This window comes from Phaseolus vulgaris, chromosome 2 (assembly GCF_000499845.2).
Source record: "Phaseolus vulgaris cultivar G19833 chromosome 2, P. vulgaris v2.0, whole genome shotgun sequence".
NCBI lineage: Eukaryota > Viridiplantae > Streptophyta > Magnoliopsida > Fabales > Fabaceae > Phaseolus > Phaseolus vulgaris.
The window spans coordinates 30,604,732-30,625,908 of record NC_023758.2 but is presented as its reverse complement, the minus strand read 5'-3'; the positions used below and the strand labels follow the sequence as shown (position 1 = coordinate 30,625,908).

Genomic DNA, 21,177 nt, shown 5'->3' with positions numbered 1-21,177 from the left:
TGGCGCTGTAGTCATTTCTTTTAGACTGTGAGTTTTACATGTTTAAATGTTATGTGAAATGTGAAGGAAGAACTTGGATTTTTTAGATTTGACTACTAAAAATGAAATATGTTTGACATTGTTGGTTAGGTGCGTCCATCTTATTTTACTACATTTATCTTTTTACTTTCTTCTTCTTATTTACTCGATTGTTTTTACAGAAAAGATTAATAGGAAATGTTATTTAGATATTTTTTTTCAATTTTAATAATTAATTACTACATTTAGTGAACTCATTAATATTTTTTTTAGTGAATCAAGTTGTGAATCCATTGATGAGTTGAGGTTTTTTAACATATTTTAAACGCTACCATACCCGATTTTAGAAAGACCAATGACAGAATAAAACAAATTGGCCCGTTTCCAAATTTGAGATTGATGGATACCCGATTATAGCCGACACGACATTGGAAATTAATTTCTTATAAGTACCAATATATTTTAATATATGTATATAATATATTGGTTGAATGGAGAATTTATTTGAGGGAAGGAAGTGTAATAAATAAAGGGAGAATAAAATTGGTTTTTAGGCAGTGTTGTAGGGGAGTTAAATGTGGTTGATGGAAGTGTTATGAGGCTCGAAGTTTTCAATACAGCACATTGGTATTTGATCGGTAAAGTGTTTATTTTATAAAATATTTGTTGAAATTTTGATAATTTTAATATGGTTTGAATTCAATTTAAAGTGATATTTGTACGTAAATTTTTATTGTTACTCTATAATTTTTATAATTATATAATATATACATTTGTATTATAGATATTATAATATGTATTTTTGTGTTTGTATTTGTGTATGTGCAGTGTCGATGTACATAGTAAATGTGAAAGAAAAAAAAGGAAAGAGAAGTTTGAGAATGGCGAGGGTTAGGCGGAATGGTGTGCATGCAGATGAACCCCCAGTCAAGGGGCGTTGAAATTTGGTTTGTTGAGGAGTGTCACGTGAAGACCAACGCATATGCATGGGGACTGTTAGGGGTTTCGAATATAAAGGCCAAGGAGAGGAATTGGGTGTTCAGGAAGTTAACGTTCAAGAGTTGAATAGTTGAAGTGAAGTAAAAAGCGTTGAATTGGAGAGATGACGGGTATGGTGGCTCAAAGAGTTGAAAGCTTGGCTAGCAGTGGGATGAAGCATATCCCGAAGGAGTACGTGAGGCCGCAAGAGGAGTTGGACAACATAGGGAACGTCTTCGAGGAGGAGAAGAAGGAAGGGCCTCAGGTTCCAACCATTGACCTGGCAGAGATAGATTCCCCCTCCGAGGTTGTTCGAGGGAAGTGTCGGGAGAATCTTAAGAAAGCGGCGGAGGAATGGGGCGTCATGAACTTGGTCAACCATGGCATCCCTGAGGACCTCTTGAATCGGCTGCGTAAAGCAGGGGAAACCTTCTTCTCTCTTCCCATTGAGGAGAAGGAGAACTACGCCAACGACCAAGCCTCTGGGAAGATTCAGGGCTATGGGAGCAAGCTTGCTAACAATGCCAGTGGCCAATTGGAGTGGGAAGATTACTTCTTCCACCTTGTTTATCCCGAGGAGAAGCGTGACCTCTCCATCTGGCCAACCAAACCTTCTGATTATACGTGAGCATTCCTCATCCCTTTTCTTTCTTCTTTCACTCTTTTTTTATTTATAAAACTTTCTTAATTATCAACAAATTTGACATCTCAGTGAGGCTACAAGCGAATATGCAAGGCGATTGAGGAAGCTTGCGACGAAGATACTAGAGGCACTTTCTGTTGGATTGGGGTTGGAAGGTGGAAGACTAGAGAAGGAAGTTGGTGGAATGGAGGAGCTTTTGCTTCAATTGAAGATAAACTACTACCCAATTTGTCCCCAGCCAGAATTGGCTCTGGGAGTTGAAGCTCACACGGATATAAGTTCACTCACCTTCCTCCTCCACAACATGGTGCCAGGTCTGCAACTTTTCTACGAGGGCAAATGGATCACAGCAAAGTGTGTGCCTAATTCCATTTTGATGCACATTGGGGACACCATTGAGATCCTGAGTAACGGCAAGTACAAGAGTATTCTCCACAGGGGATTGGTGAACAAAGAAAAGGTTCGAATATCATGGGCAGTGTTCTGTGAACCACCCAAGGAGAAGATAATCTTGCAGCCACTTCCTGAACTTGTGACTGAGAAAGACCCAGCTCGTTTTCCTCCTCGCACTTTTGCTCAACATATTCACCACAAACTTTTCAGGAAGGACGAGGAAAGTCTCCCAAAATGAGTCTGTGTCTCCTCCTTCAATGCCTTCTCTTCTGCACTTCTTAGTTCTTATGGCTTGTACCAATAAAATGACCATTCATGTGGTCTCCTTCTCATTCTCATGTTAAACTTTGTTTTTTCAACTTCTTCTTTTTATCCCTATTATTAACATTCCCTTCATCATTATCCAAAATATGCTCAACTCTTCACTTCTTCTTCTTCTTTAAATTAAATATATTGATCAATTGCAACAACTATAAAAAAACTTGTTTTTGAGTTTTTTTATGGGATAAATCTCACTCACTATTTAAAGATATTTCAAAATGTCTTAATTCTTTCTCCAAGCAGCTCAATTTTATAAATATAAATATTATGTTACCCATTAAAAATATAATAATAATTCTTATTATATGTAATAGTCAAATCTGGATTAAAAATATATATAGAAATTGTAAGTTACTTAAACTTCTCTAAAATCTCTTTCATTAAAAAAATAAAATAATTTTCTTATCCATTATGGGTTACGGTAAATACCACAAATTACATTTTGAAATATATACGAAACAATTAATTCTATTTATGATATGGATTAATATAAATTCACTACTTTTAATATAAAAATTCAAATATCTATTAAATTCTGACTATATTGGATTAGAAAATATTCATTAAATGTTGATTAGTTTAAATTTAAATATCTATTAAATGTGTTCCTTTGTAACAAGAGTAACTCGGTGGTGTCTATACATAATTTTAAATATTTTTTTATGCTTTCAATATTAAATAATAACTAAGACTGATTGTAATTACATGGAAATAATTATTTTTATTTAATTTTTTAAAAATAAAATACATAATTAGTACAAATATTGTTTCACATTTATGATTTGTTATTATAAGTGTTGCTTAGACTTGATATTTAATTTTTTATTTTTAAAAAATCCTGCAATTATAATCTAATAGTAAATTTTATGTATGCTACATTTATTTTTGTTACATTAAACTGTATAGAGGAGATATTAATTTAAAATACAGTAAAAAATATAATTATTTAAAATATAAAATAATATAGAAAACAAATTAGAAGTTAGATTAAAATTACAATGTATTTGTTTTAAATGGAGTGACAGAAAATACAAATTGAATAAAATAATATTTAAAATTTCAAAATATAAGAATAATTAGAAATGAATGGATAAAAAAGGGAGTGGGAAAAGACATGAAAAAGTAGGCGTAATGGGCGTTACAGAAGCGATAAGGATACGACTCAGAACGCGAAACTCATAACACCCGCGCTTCAGACTTCACTCATCTCTTTCGTCAGTCTCTCAAACTTCCATTCCAAATTCTCTTCTCCTTTGTTATGCCGAATTGGAATGCGTTCTTGAATCAAGATTCAGTGTCTTTGTTTTCACCTGAACCACCACACACATCACCACATTTGCAAGCCTTTCACTGTTAAAGGGATAGGTTATGTGTTACACCTTACCTTTTCTTCTTCTTCACCAATCACGCCGCACTTAGGATTCAGGAGGTTATGTTGCTTCTTTTTCTTTTACTTCGAATTTTGTAATTCTTGCTGTAATTAACTGTAGTACCTACTCATTATTCTCTTTGCTTCGACTTTAGGCAAAATAGGAATTTCTGACCAAGGTTTCTCACTGAGGTCAGCTTTGACTTATATCAGTATTCTGTGTTCTTGAGTGTGGGGAGAGAGAGACAGCAAGATTATTCGGGCAGGTTGTTTACCCTATATCTTACATTAATTATATTTAAGTGCTCATAAATACCGAAGAACAGGCGTCGTCCTAGGATAAAATTGCATAAATATCTGCTTAATTTTTTGCGAAACCATGTTAATAACTTTAGCTAAACGGTTATTTATGAAAATTGTGTTGCTATACCTGTATTCTGCATAGTTGTTTTGCCGTTCTCTTCCTAGTTTTGGTATTGGGTGGTTGTAATGTTTACTTTGCACTCTGCTTTTAACTTTCATAATTTGATGACAGGTCAATTCGGATATGTCTTCTGATAGCACAAAGGAAAATGCGTCGGTAGTTGATTCATCAGTCACTGAATGGAGGAATGACATTGGAAATTCAGATGATCCAGGTTTTGATAATATTTCTCGTCACATGCAGATCAAGTGGATTAAGGAGCTTGCATTGTGTGGGTGGGTGGGGGGAGTTAGAGAAGTTATAGATTTAAATTACAGAACATTTAATGTAAGAGAAAATATGTAAAACAAAATGACTGACAAGAAAAAGTAAAGTTACAGATTTCTAACCTAAGCAAAATTTCCTGGCATGTATGGAGGGTTAACCCCCTCGTCCCACATCCTTCCTTCCATTGTTTAGTTATACTTCCAAATCGAGAATCACCTTCTCAATCCATCAAATCTCACAAATCCAAACATACTCTTAATTAGCTAATTTTTCTTCGAGTTTGTCCAGATGATCACTGACTTTGGCATGTGTAGTGAAGATTGGGATAGCGAGTTTATCATATACTCAAAATTATTCACTTACATATCTATTTTTAGCACAGATGCATGCATGTGAGCTTTTTCCCTCTCATTTCTTTTGTATTATTTTTTTCTACTTTGAGTTCTGATTTATCTGTGATCCTTTTTTCAGAGAGCTCCTGTTACAAGTTTAATGAAAATAATAATCCAATTCGGGCAGATATAGCGGGACACTCTTATGGTCTGGTAGGGCATCCAACAGGAATTGGAGTGGAAAAATGGAATGATATTAAGTATTTCATCATTAAGAGTTTGAACCGTGAAAATATCGATTTGTCTATTAAGAAAGGAATTTGGGCTACTCAAATCATGAATGAACGGATTCTAGAAGAAGCTTTTCATGTAAGTAACCTCCTTTTCTGATCTCCAACTGTATTGTTGAAATAGTTCTAGGCTTTAGGGTCCGTCAAGAATTAGGAAATAAATTACCATAAGATAAAAAAAATTCTTGAGAATTATCAGCATATTTTGCAGAACTCGGGCTGTGTAATCCTTATATTTAGTGTCAACATGAGTGGTTCCTTCCAAGGATATGCACAAATGATGTCCTCCATTGGAAGGGGTAGAGACAATGTTTGGAGTGAGGGAATTGGTAAAAGTAATCCTTGGGGCCGCAGTTTTAAGGTCCAGTGGCTGTGTTTCAATGATTTGCCTTTCTACAAGACTCTACATCTCAAGAATCCATTGAATGACTATAAGCCTGTCAAAATTAGCAGAGACTGTCAGGTTTCCTTTCATTTTAACCTTTCAGATCTTTCAAAATTTGTGCATATGTTATGCAAATTATAACTCTAAATCAAGTTCCCCCTCTTAGGAGTTATCTCCAGACATTGGCCTAGCTCTTTGTGAACTCCTTGATGGTAAGAACGATACAAATGACCTACTGACCAGGTATACCTTTTAGGGTGGTAATTGATATCGTGTTATTATCAGGCACTGGTTAGAGGAGGCTTCCTGCTTATTGGTTTTTGCATGTGCAGTTCATCAAGGGATGATTTTTCATTTAAGGGCCGCTATGTGAATACTCCAAGTTCAATGGGAGACGAAGACTGTAATTTTCCTCCATATCCTATGTCATGGTCAATGCCCCTGCCTTATTCTTCCATGTTTTACCAAAATCAACCTGTAGTAAATGAATTTCGTTCAACAAAGCAGAGATTCAGTGGGACAATGCTTACTGAAACATTGCCTATCAATTCTTGTGTGTCGCCACAAGTGTCAGGGATTAAACGTGCTCATTATAGTGGACATATTCCAGAGATACAAACAAAGAAGGACGTGGCTTGTCAATTAGATTTTTGGGGTGTGTCTCCAGGCTGCCCTTTAGCTGGTAGTACCCTAACTGAGGATGATTTTCTTGACATGGTACTGGGAATATATCTTTCTTCCTCCAATCAATTATTTTATATTTTTTCCATTTTATTTCTGATTGTTGGTTAGACAACCTTAAAGGAATGACATGCAGTCAAATGGCTTTGTCAAAGCCAAAGCCAAATATAAGAGCTTTCTTGTTCTAAAAAGTGGTGCTATATTTCAAATGGCCTTAATCTGGAAGGTCTTATTTTTGCTATTAGAATGTAATATTGAATCACCATTTAGGCAGACTCTTGATTTGTGAAGAACTTTAAATCATATTTATGTATTTGCTCTGCAATTATAATTGCAATAAATGAATATTCTCCATTACTGGCTTTTGAGGACACTGGTCAGATCTGGTTAGAGAGCATAGCATACACTGAACAATTTGTTATTTGGATTGGATCATTTGACAGCTCAAAAGGCATGTAAAGGTCGAGCATGCTTAGTCCTCTACTTTTTACTCATCCTATTGCAACTTTGGTTATCTTTTTTTTTTGAATTTTGGTGTCTGAGAGTTTTCCAGTTTAAATTTGTGTCTTCTCTATATTTGTGTCTTCTGCTAATTCTGATTGAAAGTATGTTGTGTTGGTTGTAGTCCTATGAAGAATACCTGGAGGAGGTGCATAGCAGAGGCAGGAAACAGTTACGGATCAGTGTCAGTATTTAGATAAACATCATTTTGCTATTTTCTTGTGTTTTTGTTTATCTGGACATGGTATCTATCAGTCACAGGAAACCATAACCAAGCCATCAAAATTCTCAGGCAACTAAACCATGTTTGAAATGACTGGAATTGCCGAGAACTTACCTGATGATGATAGGTGAATGTCTTCACTGTAATCAAATTCCAAATCGTAATAAGTAGTCAATTCAGTGATTCCATAACTAGGATGTATTTTGCAGGAACATAGAAGAATGTGCTGATAGAAATAGGAGCAACCCTCGTGGGAGGATACATCAGTCATCTTTTCCATGGATATAACTTCTCCAATATGCCAATATGGTAACCTTTTGGGCAAGGGGGCCCTTTTGCTGTTTTCATATAGCAAAGACGACATGGAAGTTAATTGTAACTGTCTAAAATTAGGACTTGATATTGAACCTCATATTAATGCGATTCAATTACAAGGTTACTTCGAGGCTTGTTGACAAATTGTACAAAATTTAGACGTTGTACAAAATTTAGACTAGAGTTGGAATGACCAAAACATACCTTGTGTATATAATATGCTCCCTTTCCCTATGCTAAACCGGCATTTTATCCCTCTGGAAAATTGTCAGCAAAGTTGATGCTGATATTGGTTTAATGTTTAAACTGTGTTCAATTTTTTTAATGTTTTGTTAATCTGTTTTTCTTTTAAGATAAATACGTGTTCGATTACTCGAATTTTGTACACATTTGAGATATAGAGATTGTTTGTTTTGGAGTTGGACGGTGATTTTGTTCTTAAAACTTAGATCGGAGTTTAAGTAATATGAAGTTATTAGGTGTATTAGAACAAGTGTTGAGTTAATGGTTAAGGAGAAAGAGAATTTATTTTTGAAAACAATTTTCGATCCTCACATGTTTCCTCAATTCCTTAACTTTAATTAAAATAAAGAGCAATTATAAGTTTAACTTCCTTAAAAAAAAAACTTTTTAAGAATAAATTGTCATGTAGTTGTTTGATTGTTAAAAGGATTATTTTCCATCCTCAAAAGAAAAATAATTTGACAACTTTATTTTTTATCTAAATAGCTACTTGATAATTTTTTTAATAATAAAAAATCAAAATGTAAATGAAATTATTCAATAAAGGTGAATTAAAACAATTTGTAAGGTTGTATGCAATAATAAGGTTGGTAACGTATCACAACTTTTTTTAAAATCATTGTTTTAAAACATAATTTATAATATATATTAAGACATTATTTATATTTTAATAATAAAGTATCATATTATATTCGGATGAAAAAAATAATTATAAATGATTGTTGGGTGGTTATATAAAAGAATAAAGTTTGTTTCATTTTACAACTATTTTTTGGAATAAAATATTGTAATAAATAATAATTTATCATGTATAAAATGAATGTAATCACAAACTCTATAAAGATATCATTCGTCTATATAAAATATAAAAGTTATCAACATATCACAATCCTTATATTTAACCGAGGAGTGCGTTTAAAGATATTAGGATTCTAATATGTTCACAGTCCTATTATTATGTACATAATTCTCAAAGGTTCTATAGGAAAAAGAAGGAGGTCAAACTATCTTTTTCCAACATATTAGCATATTTCCTTTAAAATTATGTTAAAATAAAACTTAATTTAGGTAATATATTTTTAATTTAATGTTAGACTACCCGTTGCATGAAGCTAATGATTAGAGGCGTGTCTCTTCTCAATTATATCAAATGTTTTATTTTCTTGAAATTTTGGAGAGAGAAAATAATAATTCCTGCACAGACACTAACTATGTAAAACCAAATAATATTTATCAACCACTTAGACAACTCATTTTTAGAAGTAATATGATAGTAATTTTTTATATTTATAAAAGGAAAAGAAAAGATGAATGGTAGAACAGTGGATGTAACTTGGGTATAAAAATGTATGGGATGTTAAATTAACATGTTACAAACATTAATAAGTGAATTTTAACAGCTAAAACATATTGATTCCACCTAGTTGTGCTGGTGTGAAACCAAACTCACTTGTCTTTCATAAAATTACACCTTTTAATATTTGGTTCAACAAAATAAGAATTGATTAGTTCAACTAAAAAGAGAATATCAAAGGAAGTATACAAGACTATTTAAAACTAATAACTTCATATTATTGAGAGAGTTACAGTGAGACCTACACATTTTGAAACTGAACTGATGTCATTGCGCATCAACCTGTCTCTTTGGAGAGTTCAGGTTCCAATCTTTATTCCTTTAATACAAAATAACATGATGCTGCAACTTATCCAAATTTTCATAGGAAAACAACAGCTATAGGGATGCTAACAGAGTACTTGCCATTGCCAGATACCCACCTGATAGACCCTTGAGAAAACGGGTGATTCCCTCTATTCTTTTTGTCTTCCGGAACAAATCCAACAGAGTATGTAACCTTCTGCTTCACCTCTGTGAATGTTATCTCAGCAGGGCTTATGCTTATGCCTACTCCCAAAGGTGCTTCAATTTCTACGTTGTAGGTTACACTGGCGGCTCCAACATTTGTGAGTGTTCTGGTGTAGAATTGTGAAGTAGATCCCAACCGAATTGAAAACGAGGGATAATTGAGTTGAGCCTGAGGTATGCTTTTCACCTGGGAGCAGTCCACATTTTGGTTCAAAATCAGTCCAACTTCTTCATCAGTGTAGTTCAAGCCACACAAATAAGGAATGTAATCATTTGGTTCAATATCATAAACGAGGCCGGGATCATTGGCCTTCAAAGGGTTAACATGTCCAGCTCCTGTGGCAAAAACATCAGCAGGTAGAAGCCTTTCATCCAATATGGACTTCCCTCCAAGGTTTACTGCATTAGCACTGGTCATGATTGCTGATTTTATGGCAGCAGGAGACCAATCTGGATGAGAGTTTTTAAGCAAAGCAGCAATGCCACTGAGATGAGGACAAGACATTGAGGTGCCTGAAAGGATGTTGAATGAAGGCACATTGTTGTCCAAAGACACGGGCCATGCAGCTAGAATGTTCTGTCCTGGACCAATGATGTCAGGCTTCAGAATTCCCGGGCTTGCAAAACTTGGACCCCTCGAGGAAAAGGAAGTGACTGCAGGTGCAGAGACACTTCCAATAACGGTTCCTCCGAACAAGATTGTTGCTGTTGGTGTTGAGGTTGAGTTTATGTAACTTTTGATGGCTAACCCGGCAGGGTAACTCACGTGTGTAGCAGGAAGAACGTGAACATCGGCAAATGGATTGAAGTCTTCCTTTAGTGAGTTCATGAGGATCATGGCTACACCACCAGCGTTCTTAACTTCTTGTCCTTTGCTTACTCTTCTAATGAATCCACCAACCTCGCACAACACTACCTTTCCCTTCACGTCTACGTTCTCTAAGGATCCAGGGGCACACAAGCTCGACGAGGAATTTCCAATTGAACCTGCATACACAAGTGGGAGTAAAGTGGAGGTGAAGTTGTTGGGTTGGAAAACAGATTCCCCGTTGAACACTTGCCCGTTGCCAAGTTTTGCTGCTGCTACTATTCTTCTGTCAATGGTGCTTGCACCAACGGTGAGAATCCAGGGAGCCTCATTGGACAAAGTGGTATAACCAGGACCAGAGTTACCAGCTGAACAGCTAACGAAAATTCCCTTTTGAATTGCACTGAATGCACCAAGTGCAATTGGATCGTCAAATAAAGGACCAGAGCGTCCCCCAATGGAGAGAGAAAGTACATCCACACCATCCTCTATGGCAGTGTCCATTCCAGCTAGGATCGCACTTTCTGAACAACCAAAGATGTCACATACCTTGTATATTGCTAAGTGTGCATCAGGTGCCATGCCAACCGCTGTACCCTTAGCATTGCCAAAGACATTAGCACCCTGCACAAACCTGTGAACAGAGAATCTCTTACACTTCTCAAATTCTAACTTATAAAGTATATACTGTAAATTACATTTAAAACCATATTTATCCTATAAATTACATTTAAAATCATAGTATAAATAATATTCAAAACTAGAATTAACGTATTTTAAGGACAAAATCTTTAAAAATAGACATTATCGGTGATTGAACCTAGTAATATTATCTTCCGGACTTGAGTTTAAAAAGAAACCGATGACATGTTGAGTTTAATGATAACAAAACCTTCCTGTGGCTGTGCTGGCTGTGTGAGTCCCATGTCCAACATGATCCAGTGGAAGGGATGAGTTTGAGCTTTTGATAAAATGTCTTGCACCAATGAGCTTGTTGTTGCAAGTCCTCCGTCCTGAGAATTCACAGAGCCCCTTCCATTTTGCTGGTGGAAATGGCATTCCTTCGTCAGAGAAAGAAGGGTGATCAGGGGTTATGCCAGTGTCCAGAATTCCAATTATGATGCCTTTGCCAGAATCGGAATTGCTCCATAATCCTCCCAGTCCTTGTTGCAACCCCAAGAACGATGGAGTGTGAGTTGTGTGTAATGAAAAGGTCCTTTCAGGACGTACTGACACAACCTCCTCCTTCTCTTGAAGAGCATCGGCTTCTTCTGGGGTCAATTCCACGGAAAATCCATCCATCACGTTGCGGTATAAGAAAGTAATGCGGTTCTGCTTCTGATCGGATCTGGTACTGGAAGGGAGAAGCGAATGGTACCAACTATGGAGGTCCATAGACCCAAGAGAATCACCATCCCCACCCTCATCACCCTTTTTAACGCGAACAATGTAAGTCAACAAGCTGTTTGGAACATCAATTTCCTGAGTTGGAAAATAATGTTCCTTTATTGCTTTCACGAATTCTGGATTTCGATGTGCTGAAGTCTGACATATACTAATTAGCATGAAAATAAGAGCAAGAGGCAATGCAAGTTCCATATTAGTGGAGAATGTTACTGTGATGTTCTCAGAATGGTAGCAACTGGGAACTCCACGTGGTTATATATACTGTGGAAGAAGACATGGGTGTTAACGTAAGGGGAATATTAACATTGAAGGTTGGGTTGTTCTCGACTATACCAAGGTTTTTTTTCATCGGAAACTATAGCAAAGTATATATGCAAGCAGAGGCTAGCTGGTTAGAGCTTAACAAAGTAACAAATTATTATTATCACGTAAATTCAGGCAGTTGCATGGTGATGCCCGCTATCCAATATCAATGCTTTGTCTGGTAGCTAATTAATAATGATTAAAGTGTATTATTTTTTTTTACGTCTGTGTATTAATATAATAATTAATTATGTTCGATTAATCATGCTATATTGGATTTGTCACTCTACAACAAAGATTGAATTAACTAAAAATTAACGAAAGTGTAGAATGGGTATGATGCGAACGACTTAATCTTGAAGCGTCTTCTGCACAAATCTTAAAGCGTCTACTGTTGAAGATGGGTCTGATTAATTAAAATTTTGTTGTTTTTCTAAATCAAAATGAAAATAAAAGAATTAGAAAATAAAACATATAATATCTCATAAGCGAAGAATAAAAAAATTTATTAAATAATAATTAAATTTAAAGATAAAAAATAATTTGTTATTATATTAACTAAATATAAATATTAAACTAACTTAGAGACTAAAAAATTATTCATATTTAAGGTTCCTATTATTAATAAAAATTTATGAAATGGTTTCTAAAAGGTTTCTATTATTAATAAAAATTTATAAAATGGTTTCTAAATTTGTACCTAAATTAGTTATATAATATTTTAGATTCTAGATTAGCTAAAACATTAGTAGTTAATGCCTATATACTAATTTAGAAATCATTTTATAAATTTTTATTAATAATAAAAATTACTTTAGATAACAATACTCTTTTTAGTTTATAAAATGGATTCTAATTTAATCAAATAATAACTAATTATTTTGGTCTCTAAAATTAGTTTTTACTTAATATTTTCTTGTAGTGGAAGTTTATTATCTAAAAAAAATAAGAAAAAACAAAATACAAAATAAATTTAAAATTTTTTGAAAAGTTGGAAACTAATAAATAAAATGTATAATTACCTTATTCGTCTAGGATCAATATTCAATTTAGTACAGTAATTTTTAAAAAAATTAATTGGTCTCTATTTTTAAAAAACTATCCAATTTGGTTATTTTCATTAAATCACCCCTTATAACGATAAGTGCTATTTATATGAATAAGAGAGATGAGATTAAGAGATTGAGGTGTCAAGTGTAAGATCGTAACCCCGCCGAAGTAACTCCTCCAAATGAGCGACCAAGCCTCCGACAGCGCGGCACCAATGAGCTCCCCACCAGCTCTAGTTCCGGTGAACTCTCCCCTTGCTTCCTGCCCTACTCCCGTGGTGACGCCGATCATGTATGGTACCTAGCATATGTGAACCTAAGTTATGGTTATGGTCCTTGTTTGGTGCTCTGTTGCTTTAAGAAAGTTATCTAAGTTTTAGCCAAAACGACTCCAAAAAATAATTTCACCCACTACATTAAAACTCCAAATACACAAGAGATTAAACTCATAATGATAATTCTCACATAACTTATATTGGTGTTGAAGATATTCTTTAAAGGCACAGAGCTTGCTCAGCTTTGGGGCTTGTGAATGCTACTGTCAGTTTATTTGATCTATGAGGTAGAAGAAAGAAAAGGAAAGAGACTTCCACTCCCATTGCAACTACAGGGAATCAGATTTTCTAAGATTAATGATTCAGTGCTATTTTAAGTAACCAATTCTTATTTTAGCTTAAAACGCTGATTCACCAATGTACCAATTTTTTTTCTTGATGGTAACTATTTGTCTCTTTTTTCGTATTTATTTCCAACAAAAGAAAATATCAGAACCTTTTTGTTTATTAACTCATGTGCCAGGAGTCTACAGTAAGAAACTAGGAGTTGGATGGAGCAGTCTTTTTATTCATAGCAGTAAATGCATCACAAGCTTTTATTCATAGAAGTAGTAGTAGACGCATCATATGTGCATCACCACTTTTCACAGCCATACACACTACTTGGAGATTACTCTAGGCATTGCCAAGAACCCTTTAAGTGCTTCAGAATCAGAGTTAAAGCACCAACCATAATCCATATAGTGATTGGGATAACGAGCACAAAAGTTTCCACTTCCTTTCTTCATGCATTCTTCATCAGATTGACATAAGTTGGGATGTTCATCTATCATCTAGGCCTAAGGGAGAGCTCACGGGAATTAGAGTTGTACTGGCACCAGTGGCTTGGTCGCTTGATCACGAGTCACAAGGGTGGGAGGAGATGCTATCCAGTTATGATTCTAGGGGAAGTCACTATTTGACACCTCAGAACTTTTAATTTCATCTCTTTATAACATAACTAGTATTTGACGTAGTGTGACTGAACGAAAAAATTAATTTGAATACATTTTAAAAAATATATTAAAATCACTATATTAAATTGAATATGATCCTAAGGGTAGGAACAAATAAGATAATTATACCTAAATAAAAATAAATCATGTGAGACAAAATATACACTACTAGAAAATTATTAAATAAAAACCAATTTTAAAGAGTAAAAATAATTAGTTGCTATATTGACTTAATTAGATACTATTTTAGAGACTAAAAAAAATTATTGATTTCTAAATTAATTTTTATTTTTGGTAAATAGTTTTTAAATTAATATTTAATTAACTACCAATTATCTAGATTCTAAATTTGGTAACAAAAACTTTGGTAGCTAGTTAGATACCAATTTAGAAATTATTTATCAATAATAGAAACTATTTAGAAACCAATAATTTGTTTAGTCTTTAAAATAATATCTAATTTAGTTAATATAACAACTAATTATTTTTTATCTTTACAATTAGTTTCTATTTAACGATTTTCTTGTAGTGATAATTTTGATATACTTGGAGCAATGAAACCTATAAAAAATATAAGCTTCAAGTGAAAAGGAAGAAAGCTCCACACTGGATACATGTTCATGAGGATTATAGTTTTCTAATTTTGCTTTTTTGTAATTTTTGTTTTACCTTCACATGAATGTTAAATTCTTTTGAATTGATTTTATTGTGATTTCATAATTAGTTATGATGTTTTTTTGCAATTAAAGTTTTATTCTTCGATATTTATAATAGATCAATCTTCACTAGATGGTTTGATATTTTTGAGTTCCAATTTATGTTATTATAATTGTTTTTGGACGAATGTTGATGACTCAATTCTATTCTCTAATTGAAATTCTTGTTTAGTTTAGTTTTCATATTCTGATGTTGGAGATCTCACATCAACTAGAGATGAAAATATTTCATTATATATAAATGAGTGCAAACCTCACCATATGAGCGGGTTTTATGGGATTGAGTTAAGATTAAAGTTCACTTTGTAATATGGTATCAGAATCATTTAATATCTATCCTAATGAGTATTTGTTGGACAGTGTAAGAGGCTCGAAGAGAAGTAGGTTTTTAGTTGGGGGTTTGAAACCGTAGTGGTTTAGCCTTGGTTTAGTGCACGGACTATCCTTTCTTTTTGGCGTTGGTTGGTTAGAGTTTGACTCCTTTTTTGGGATGAGGTTTTTTGCTTTGCTTGCTTTATATAAAAGATCTGTTGGTTATAAGAGTTGGGATACTGTTGAAATGCTTTTTTTATATAAAAAAATATTATCATTTTCTTTAATCTCTGCTCTTGTTTAAAAAAAAAATATGGGGGAAGTTGTGGAAACATTATTCGTCCCTAGGCTTAATTTGGTGATACATTACACACAAATTTCAAGAATTTGAGAAAATGATCTCAGTTTATTTGAAGAAGAATACAAATAATATCATATTGGGTTATTTCAACAAACTTTATGAAGTCCACCCTGCAGAAGATTAAAGACAAACACTATATTTGATTTGAAAACTATTCCATTAAAAAATAAACGACAACTTGTGCATTTCAACCATCAGAGATGATCTTAACACAACAAGGACCAACTCTTGAATTAACCTAATTAATCTTTCATCCCTTCTTTATTTCTTGATCATCATCACCTCATCCTCATGCATGCATGCAAGTATCCATCACTTGAAAATAACAGATAAGGGGATTCTAACAGTGTGTTTGTCAGACACCCTGATCCAGGAGAGAGAACCCTGAGCAAAAGTATGGTTGCCCCTATTTTCTTTGATTTGTGGGATAAACTCCACAGAGAATGTAACCTTCTGGTTCACCTCTGTGAATGTTATCTGACTAGGGTTCACGCTCATCCCCATGGCCAAAGGCACTACAAGATCCACGATGTAAGTTGCCTCTGCAGGTCCAACGTTGGTCAACGTTCTGGTGTAGTACTGTGTATCAGACCCCATCACAATAGAAAACGAAGGGTAATTGAGTTGTGCTTCTGGTATGGCTTTTACACCGGAGCACCTCACTCTCCTCTGCACAAGAATTCCAATTTCTCTATCCTCGTAACCCAGACCACACAAATAGGGAATATAATCATCTGACTGAATATCATAAACAAGCCCCGGATCATTTGCTTTGTTAGGGTTAACATGGCCTGCACCAGTGGCAAATATGTCAGCAGGAAGAAGCCTCTGGTCCAATATGGGTTGTCCTCCCAGGTTCACTGTGTTGGCAGTCGTCATAATTGCTGATTTTATAGCCGCAGGGGACCAATCAGGGTGTGCACTTTTCAGCAATGCAGCAACACCACTAAGGTGAGGACAAGACATTGATGTTCCTGAAACAATAAGGAAATGATGTTTTTATAATACTACTATTTAACTTATATAAATATATATAATAATAAGAAAATTTATAATTAAATGATATAAATAAATATTAAAATAGTAGTGTTAAGGTTGTAATGTGTCACCTGAAACAATATTATATGGTGGGATTTTGTTGTCTACAGAGACAGCCCATGCAGCTAAGATGTTGACTCCTGGTCCAATAATGTCAGGTTTTAGAATCCCGGGACTAGCCTGGCTTGGACCCCTTGAAGAAAACGAAACGACTGCGGGAGCAAGTGCATCGCCAATGACGGTTCCTTTGAACGAGATTGTTGCAGTTGGTGAGGTGGTTGAGTTTATGTAAGACTTTATGGCCAACCCAGCAACGTAACTAACTTCCACAGCAGGTAAAACATGAGCAACAGCGAAAGTACTGAAGCCAAGAGACTGTGAGTTGGCGAGAATCATGGCCACGCCACCAGCGTCCAGAACTACTTGTCCTTTGACTACGCTTGAAAATCCTCCACCTATGTCACACACCACCACTTTTCCCTTCACATCAACGTTGTTTAAGAATCCTGGGACACAGAAGCTGGAGTTGAGGATTCCGTTTGCACCAGCATACACAAGTGGTAGCAGAGTAGGGGAAAAGTCTTCGGGTTGGAACAGAGATTCCCCTTCATATTCTGCACCATTTCCTAGTACTGCTGATGCTGCTATCTTTCTGTCAATGGTGCTTGCACCAACGGTGAGGATCCACGGGGCTTCGTTAGAGAGAGTGCTATACCCAGGGCCAGAGTTTGCGGCTGAGCAACTAACAAAAACTCCGTTCTGAATAGCTGCAAATGCACCAATGGCAATTGGGTCTTCAACGAATGGAAGAGAGCCTAATCCAAGGGAAAGAGAGAGAACATCAACACCATCATCAATGGCTATGTCCATTGCGGCTAAGATGGCACTTTCGGTGCACCCTACTTTATCATTGCACACTTTGTACATAGCTAAGTGAGCATTAGGTGCCATGCCTGCTGCAGTTCCCTGAGCGTTGCCAAAAACACTAGCGTTCTCTACAAATCTTCCCGCGGCTTCTGCAGCGGTGTGAGTTCCGTGGAAAAAGTTTTCAAAAGGAGGCTCTTCATTAGCACTTTTGAGCAAGTTCCTTGCACCAATGAGTTTATTGTTGCATGTTCTTTGCCCTGTGAATTCACAGTGCCCTTTCCATTTTGGTGGTGGAGGTGGCATCCCTTCATCGTTGAAAGATGGATGGAAAGGGTATATACCTGTTTTTTTTATAAAAAATAAATAAATAAATATCTCAACCACTCAAAGTTGATATAATCTCATATAAAACAACAAAACAACGACTTATAAAGTTTGACTTATGAAGTTTGGACACTCTTCTTGACGTGTCGGTGTCAGATACACGTAGCAGACAACGACACTCATACTCGTATGATACTTGTAAGACATGTATCCGTAAAGTGTCTAATTCAAAAAATATTTATTGGATTTCTGACAATTGTAACACAGTTCTAACACAATTTTAAAAAATGAAAAATATATTAATTTTTAAAAACTCAAATTTATTGTATAAATTTTTATTATGATTATAAAAATAAGAAACAAATAATTTTGAACCAGTCATGAAAAATATTTTTCTGCTCCAAAAAAAATTGAAATATATTTGTACTTATAAATCTTTATTGTCAATTTATATAATTTATAATTATATAATATATAGATCTATTTACCGTGTCCTACATTTTAAAAATTATACGTATATCAATGTCTCTCTTTGTGTCTATGCTACATAATTCCTCACATTTCTCCTTACACCATAAACTCAACCTATTAAACAGGAAAACTTGAAAACACCCGGTTACTTAATTAAAAACATACAATTCATATAATAAAACACCAATCAGAATAACAAAATCAAGAATATACATTTAATTCCACCAAAGAAAAACTTCATTAACATCAACATCATACATTTAATTCCACCAAAGAAAAACTTCATTAACATCAACATCATAGGAACAAGGGTATATACCTGTGTCTATGACTCCAATTATGACGCCTTGGCCAAGGTTGGAACTATTCCACAATCCTAGTCCTTGTCGCAGCCCCAAGAATGATGGAGTGTGTGTGGTGTGTAGAGAAAGTATCCTTTCAGGACGAGCTGACACAATCTCATCTTTCTCTAGAAGAGCTTTGGCTTCTTCTGGGGTTAACTTCACGGCAAATCCAGAGGCAACGTTGCGGTAAGAGAAAACCATTCGATCCTTGTTGGAGGCCTGTGGAAGGAAGGAGTGGTACCACTTATGTAACTCTTCTGATTCAATGGTAGCTCTACTTTCTGGCCTTTTCACGTGAACAATGTAAGTTTGCAAGTTGCTGCCATGGTCTTTGGCAAATGAAGTTGCCATGGTGCTAAGCATGAAAACGAGACCCAGAAGAAACGCAAGCTCCAACACGTACTTGCTTTTCTCCATCGTTGGGAATTTAATTTGGAACAAATGATAATTACTTGGGTTGAGGTTGGCTCAATCCCATCTATGTATATATATAGGAGAACACAATGATTGTGACTAACAATGGCCAGTTGGTCAAAGTTTTACCACACTCAGCAAACAAAGAAGGAAATAATGGGCCTGCAGTAATTAAGGAATATTATTGGTGTAGTTAAGTTTTTTTTTTTTTTTAATGATAAATTGATAATTTCAATTTTTTATACTCAATTAATATTATTATTTTAATATTTTTTTTATATCATTTAATTATAAATTTATTTTTTATTATATATATTTATTTTTAAACTCATTATATCAAGAGTTTTATACAACTTTAACTCTTCTTTCAAGAGTTGTGAAATTATATTTTTTGTCATATTAACCTGGCTCTGGTATCAACTTATACATATTCAGACCATTTGTTTTGATTTTAATAATAAGAAAGAAGAGATATTTATTATCATATCCTTTGTCTTCAGTTTACTCTTTTGTTCATCTCTGTTCTATTTTGTAATATGGTATCAAAGTCATTTAAAGCCTATCCTAACGAGTGTTTGTTGGGTTTATCAAGTCACTCACTATCGGACCGTTATCGGATCACCCATAATATGTTGTTTCACACACGAGCTGTCACTCTTGACGTGAGGGGTGTGTTGGAGATCCCACATCGATTAGAGATTAAGGCATTGTATATAAGTGGGTGCAAATATCAACCTTATGAGCCGATTTTATGAGATTGAGTTAGGCTTGAAATCCACTTCATAATACCTCTCTTTTATATGTTTATATGTGGTAGAGTGTATTGTATGAGAAAAAAAAAGACAAGTATAAGGCGTAATTTCTTACAATAATTTTGCTGGCCCAAGACGGTTTGTTGTGGAAGTAGAACCCTAACGAAATAGTAAGAAAAGGAATAGTTAGGTTAAGGCACTAACATGGTAATGTTCGCTCTAACTCATGTGTGATAAATTAATTGGCGGAGAATACACTCTACCGACAGCTGTGTTCTATAACTTTACTTCATATCGTATACTCTTCACCTTCTCAATGAATTAGACAACTTACATATTTATATATACAATTTTTTCTATAACTTATTTGAAATAAAGTTTTCTTGACAACTGCAAATATAGTAAAAAATAGTCACTTCACACCTCTTTATAATAATATACTAATATTTTTAATTAAAAATAAAATAAAAATAATAAAAATATTAATTTATTATGATGTTAACTAAGTGTTTTTATTATACACGGTATCAACTTATCAACACTCAATTATTTGTAGTGACTATTTCTTTTTTTTCTCTATAAATTTTACTTCAAGTTTATTTGATATTGTCAATGTTAAAAAACACCCACCTCCTTGTAATAATATAATAAATTTAAATTAAAAAATAAAGTAAAATTCATTAAAATATTAATTTATTAGAATGTTAAGTGGGTATTTTTAATGTGATGTCAATTTATCTGTCATGTGTATCGGCACTCACAAATTTTATACTCATAAATTTCTCCTTGTTTTTTAAAATAATAAAATAATATATATATATATATATATTAAAAAATTTACATATGGATTATTATATATGAACAGATATCCAAATCCGTTTACTAATAATATTGTCTATCTACTTTGGCAATTTCTCTCTCCTTCTTCATGCACCTATCAATTCTGAAAAATTTGTTTTAACTCTTTTAAAAAATTAAAAAACTCTAAATGAAGTAAAATCTCACATTTTTAGATAACTTCAGTTGCACCGTCGTATTCCTTACATCCCTTCCAACCACAACACTTTCGTTTTTCTCCAGCCACAAAATTTGAAAGAACAGTTTTATCATTTGTTTGAGCATGTATGAGAGGTTTAACAAGAAGATTCGTTGTATTTCACGTTTCTCAATGCAAAAATAATTATTTTTTTTAGTTTTGTAATCCATTTTTGTATCTCACTAGTTTTTTCTTCTTCTGGGTTTTGTAACTTTCAAAAAAATTAAAAAAAACATTAAAAATAATACAAAACTTATATCAACCATAGATGTTCCATAAATTCAGCAGTACATACCAATTATGATGATAGGTAATGTTTCCAAACATTTTTATATGTATATTATTAATATTAATAATATTATTAATGTTATTAATATTAATATAAAAATAATAATAGTGTTATCATTATTCATTATTATTATTATTATTTAAATAAATAACAATATTAATATTGATAA

At 33.9% G+C, this 21,177-nt stretch overlaps 4 protein-coding genes across 21 annotated transcripts; 2 read left to right on the top strand and 2 right to left on the bottom strand.

The window, feature by feature from the left end:
• The first annotated feature begins 1,005 nt into the window (after window positions 1-1,005).
• On the top strand, window positions 1,006-2,391 carry LOC137811371 (leucoanthocyanidin dioxygenase). The gene is made up of 2 exons (XM_068613075.1): window positions 1,006-1,620; window positions 1,709-2,391. Exons 1-2 carry the CDS (start codon window positions 1,121-1,123, stop codon window positions 2,268-2,270), a joined length of 1,062 nt encoding a protein of 353 aa, XP_068469176.1. The 5' UTR covers window positions 1,006-1,120; the 3' UTR covers window positions 2,271-2,391.
• A 1,055-nt stretch (window positions 2,392-3,446) lies between these two features.
• Window positions 3,447-7,465, top strand: LOC137811370 (30-kDa cleavage and polyadenylation specificity factor 30). 18 transcript variants are annotated; one of them, XR_011081065.1, is made up of 10 exons: window positions 3,478-3,782; window positions 3,878-3,988; window positions 4,258-4,360; window positions 4,885-5,114; window positions 5,247-5,498; window positions 5,587-5,663; window positions 5,753-6,102; window positions 6,727-6,786; window positions 6,858-6,952; window positions 7,035-7,465. XR_011081065.1 is itself a non-coding variant. In XM_068613067.1 (10 exons), exons 3-9 carry the CDS (start codon window positions 4,270-4,272, stop codon window positions 6,916-6,918), a joined length of 1,119 nt encoding a protein of 372 aa, XP_068469168.1. In that variant the 5' UTR covers window positions 3,478-3,782; window positions 3,878-3,988; window positions 4,258-4,269; the 3' UTR covers window positions 6,919-6,952; window positions 7,035-7,465. The 18 variants fall into 18 exon arrangements, 7 of the variants coding, with proteins under 7 accessions (XP_068469171.1, XP_068469174.1, XP_068469168.1 ...); XR_011081057.1 differs by having other exon boundaries at window positions 5,753-6,137; XM_068613067.1 differs by having other exon boundaries at window positions 5,753-6,137; window positions 6,895-6,952.
• A 1,245-nt stretch (window positions 7,466-8,710) lies between these two features.
• Window positions 8,711-11,654, bottom strand: LOC137809690 (subtilisin-like protease 3). The gene is made up of 2 exons (XM_068610786.1): window positions 10,948-11,654; window positions 8,711-10,689 (listed from the first exon to the last, which is right to left on the bottom strand). The coding sequence occupies exons 1-2, from the start codon at window positions 11,652-11,654 to the stop codon at window positions 9,099-9,101; spliced, it is 2,298 nt and encodes a 765-aa protein (XP_068466887.1). The 3' UTR covers window positions 8,711-9,098.
• Window positions 11,655-15,489: 3,835 nt separating this feature from the next.
• Window positions 15,490-18,970, bottom strand: LOC137811369 (subtilisin-like protease). Its single transcript, XM_068613066.1, has 3 exons — window positions 18,493-18,970; window positions 16,583-17,719; window positions 15,490-16,447 (listed from the first exon to the last, which is right to left on the bottom strand). The coding sequence occupies exons 1-3, from the start codon at window positions 18,932-18,934 to the stop codon at window positions 15,786-15,788; spliced, it is 2,241 nt and encodes a 746-aa protein (XP_068469167.1). The 5' UTR covers window positions 18,935-18,970; the 3' UTR covers window positions 15,490-15,785.
• Window positions 18,971-21,177: the final 2,207 nt, after the last annotated feature.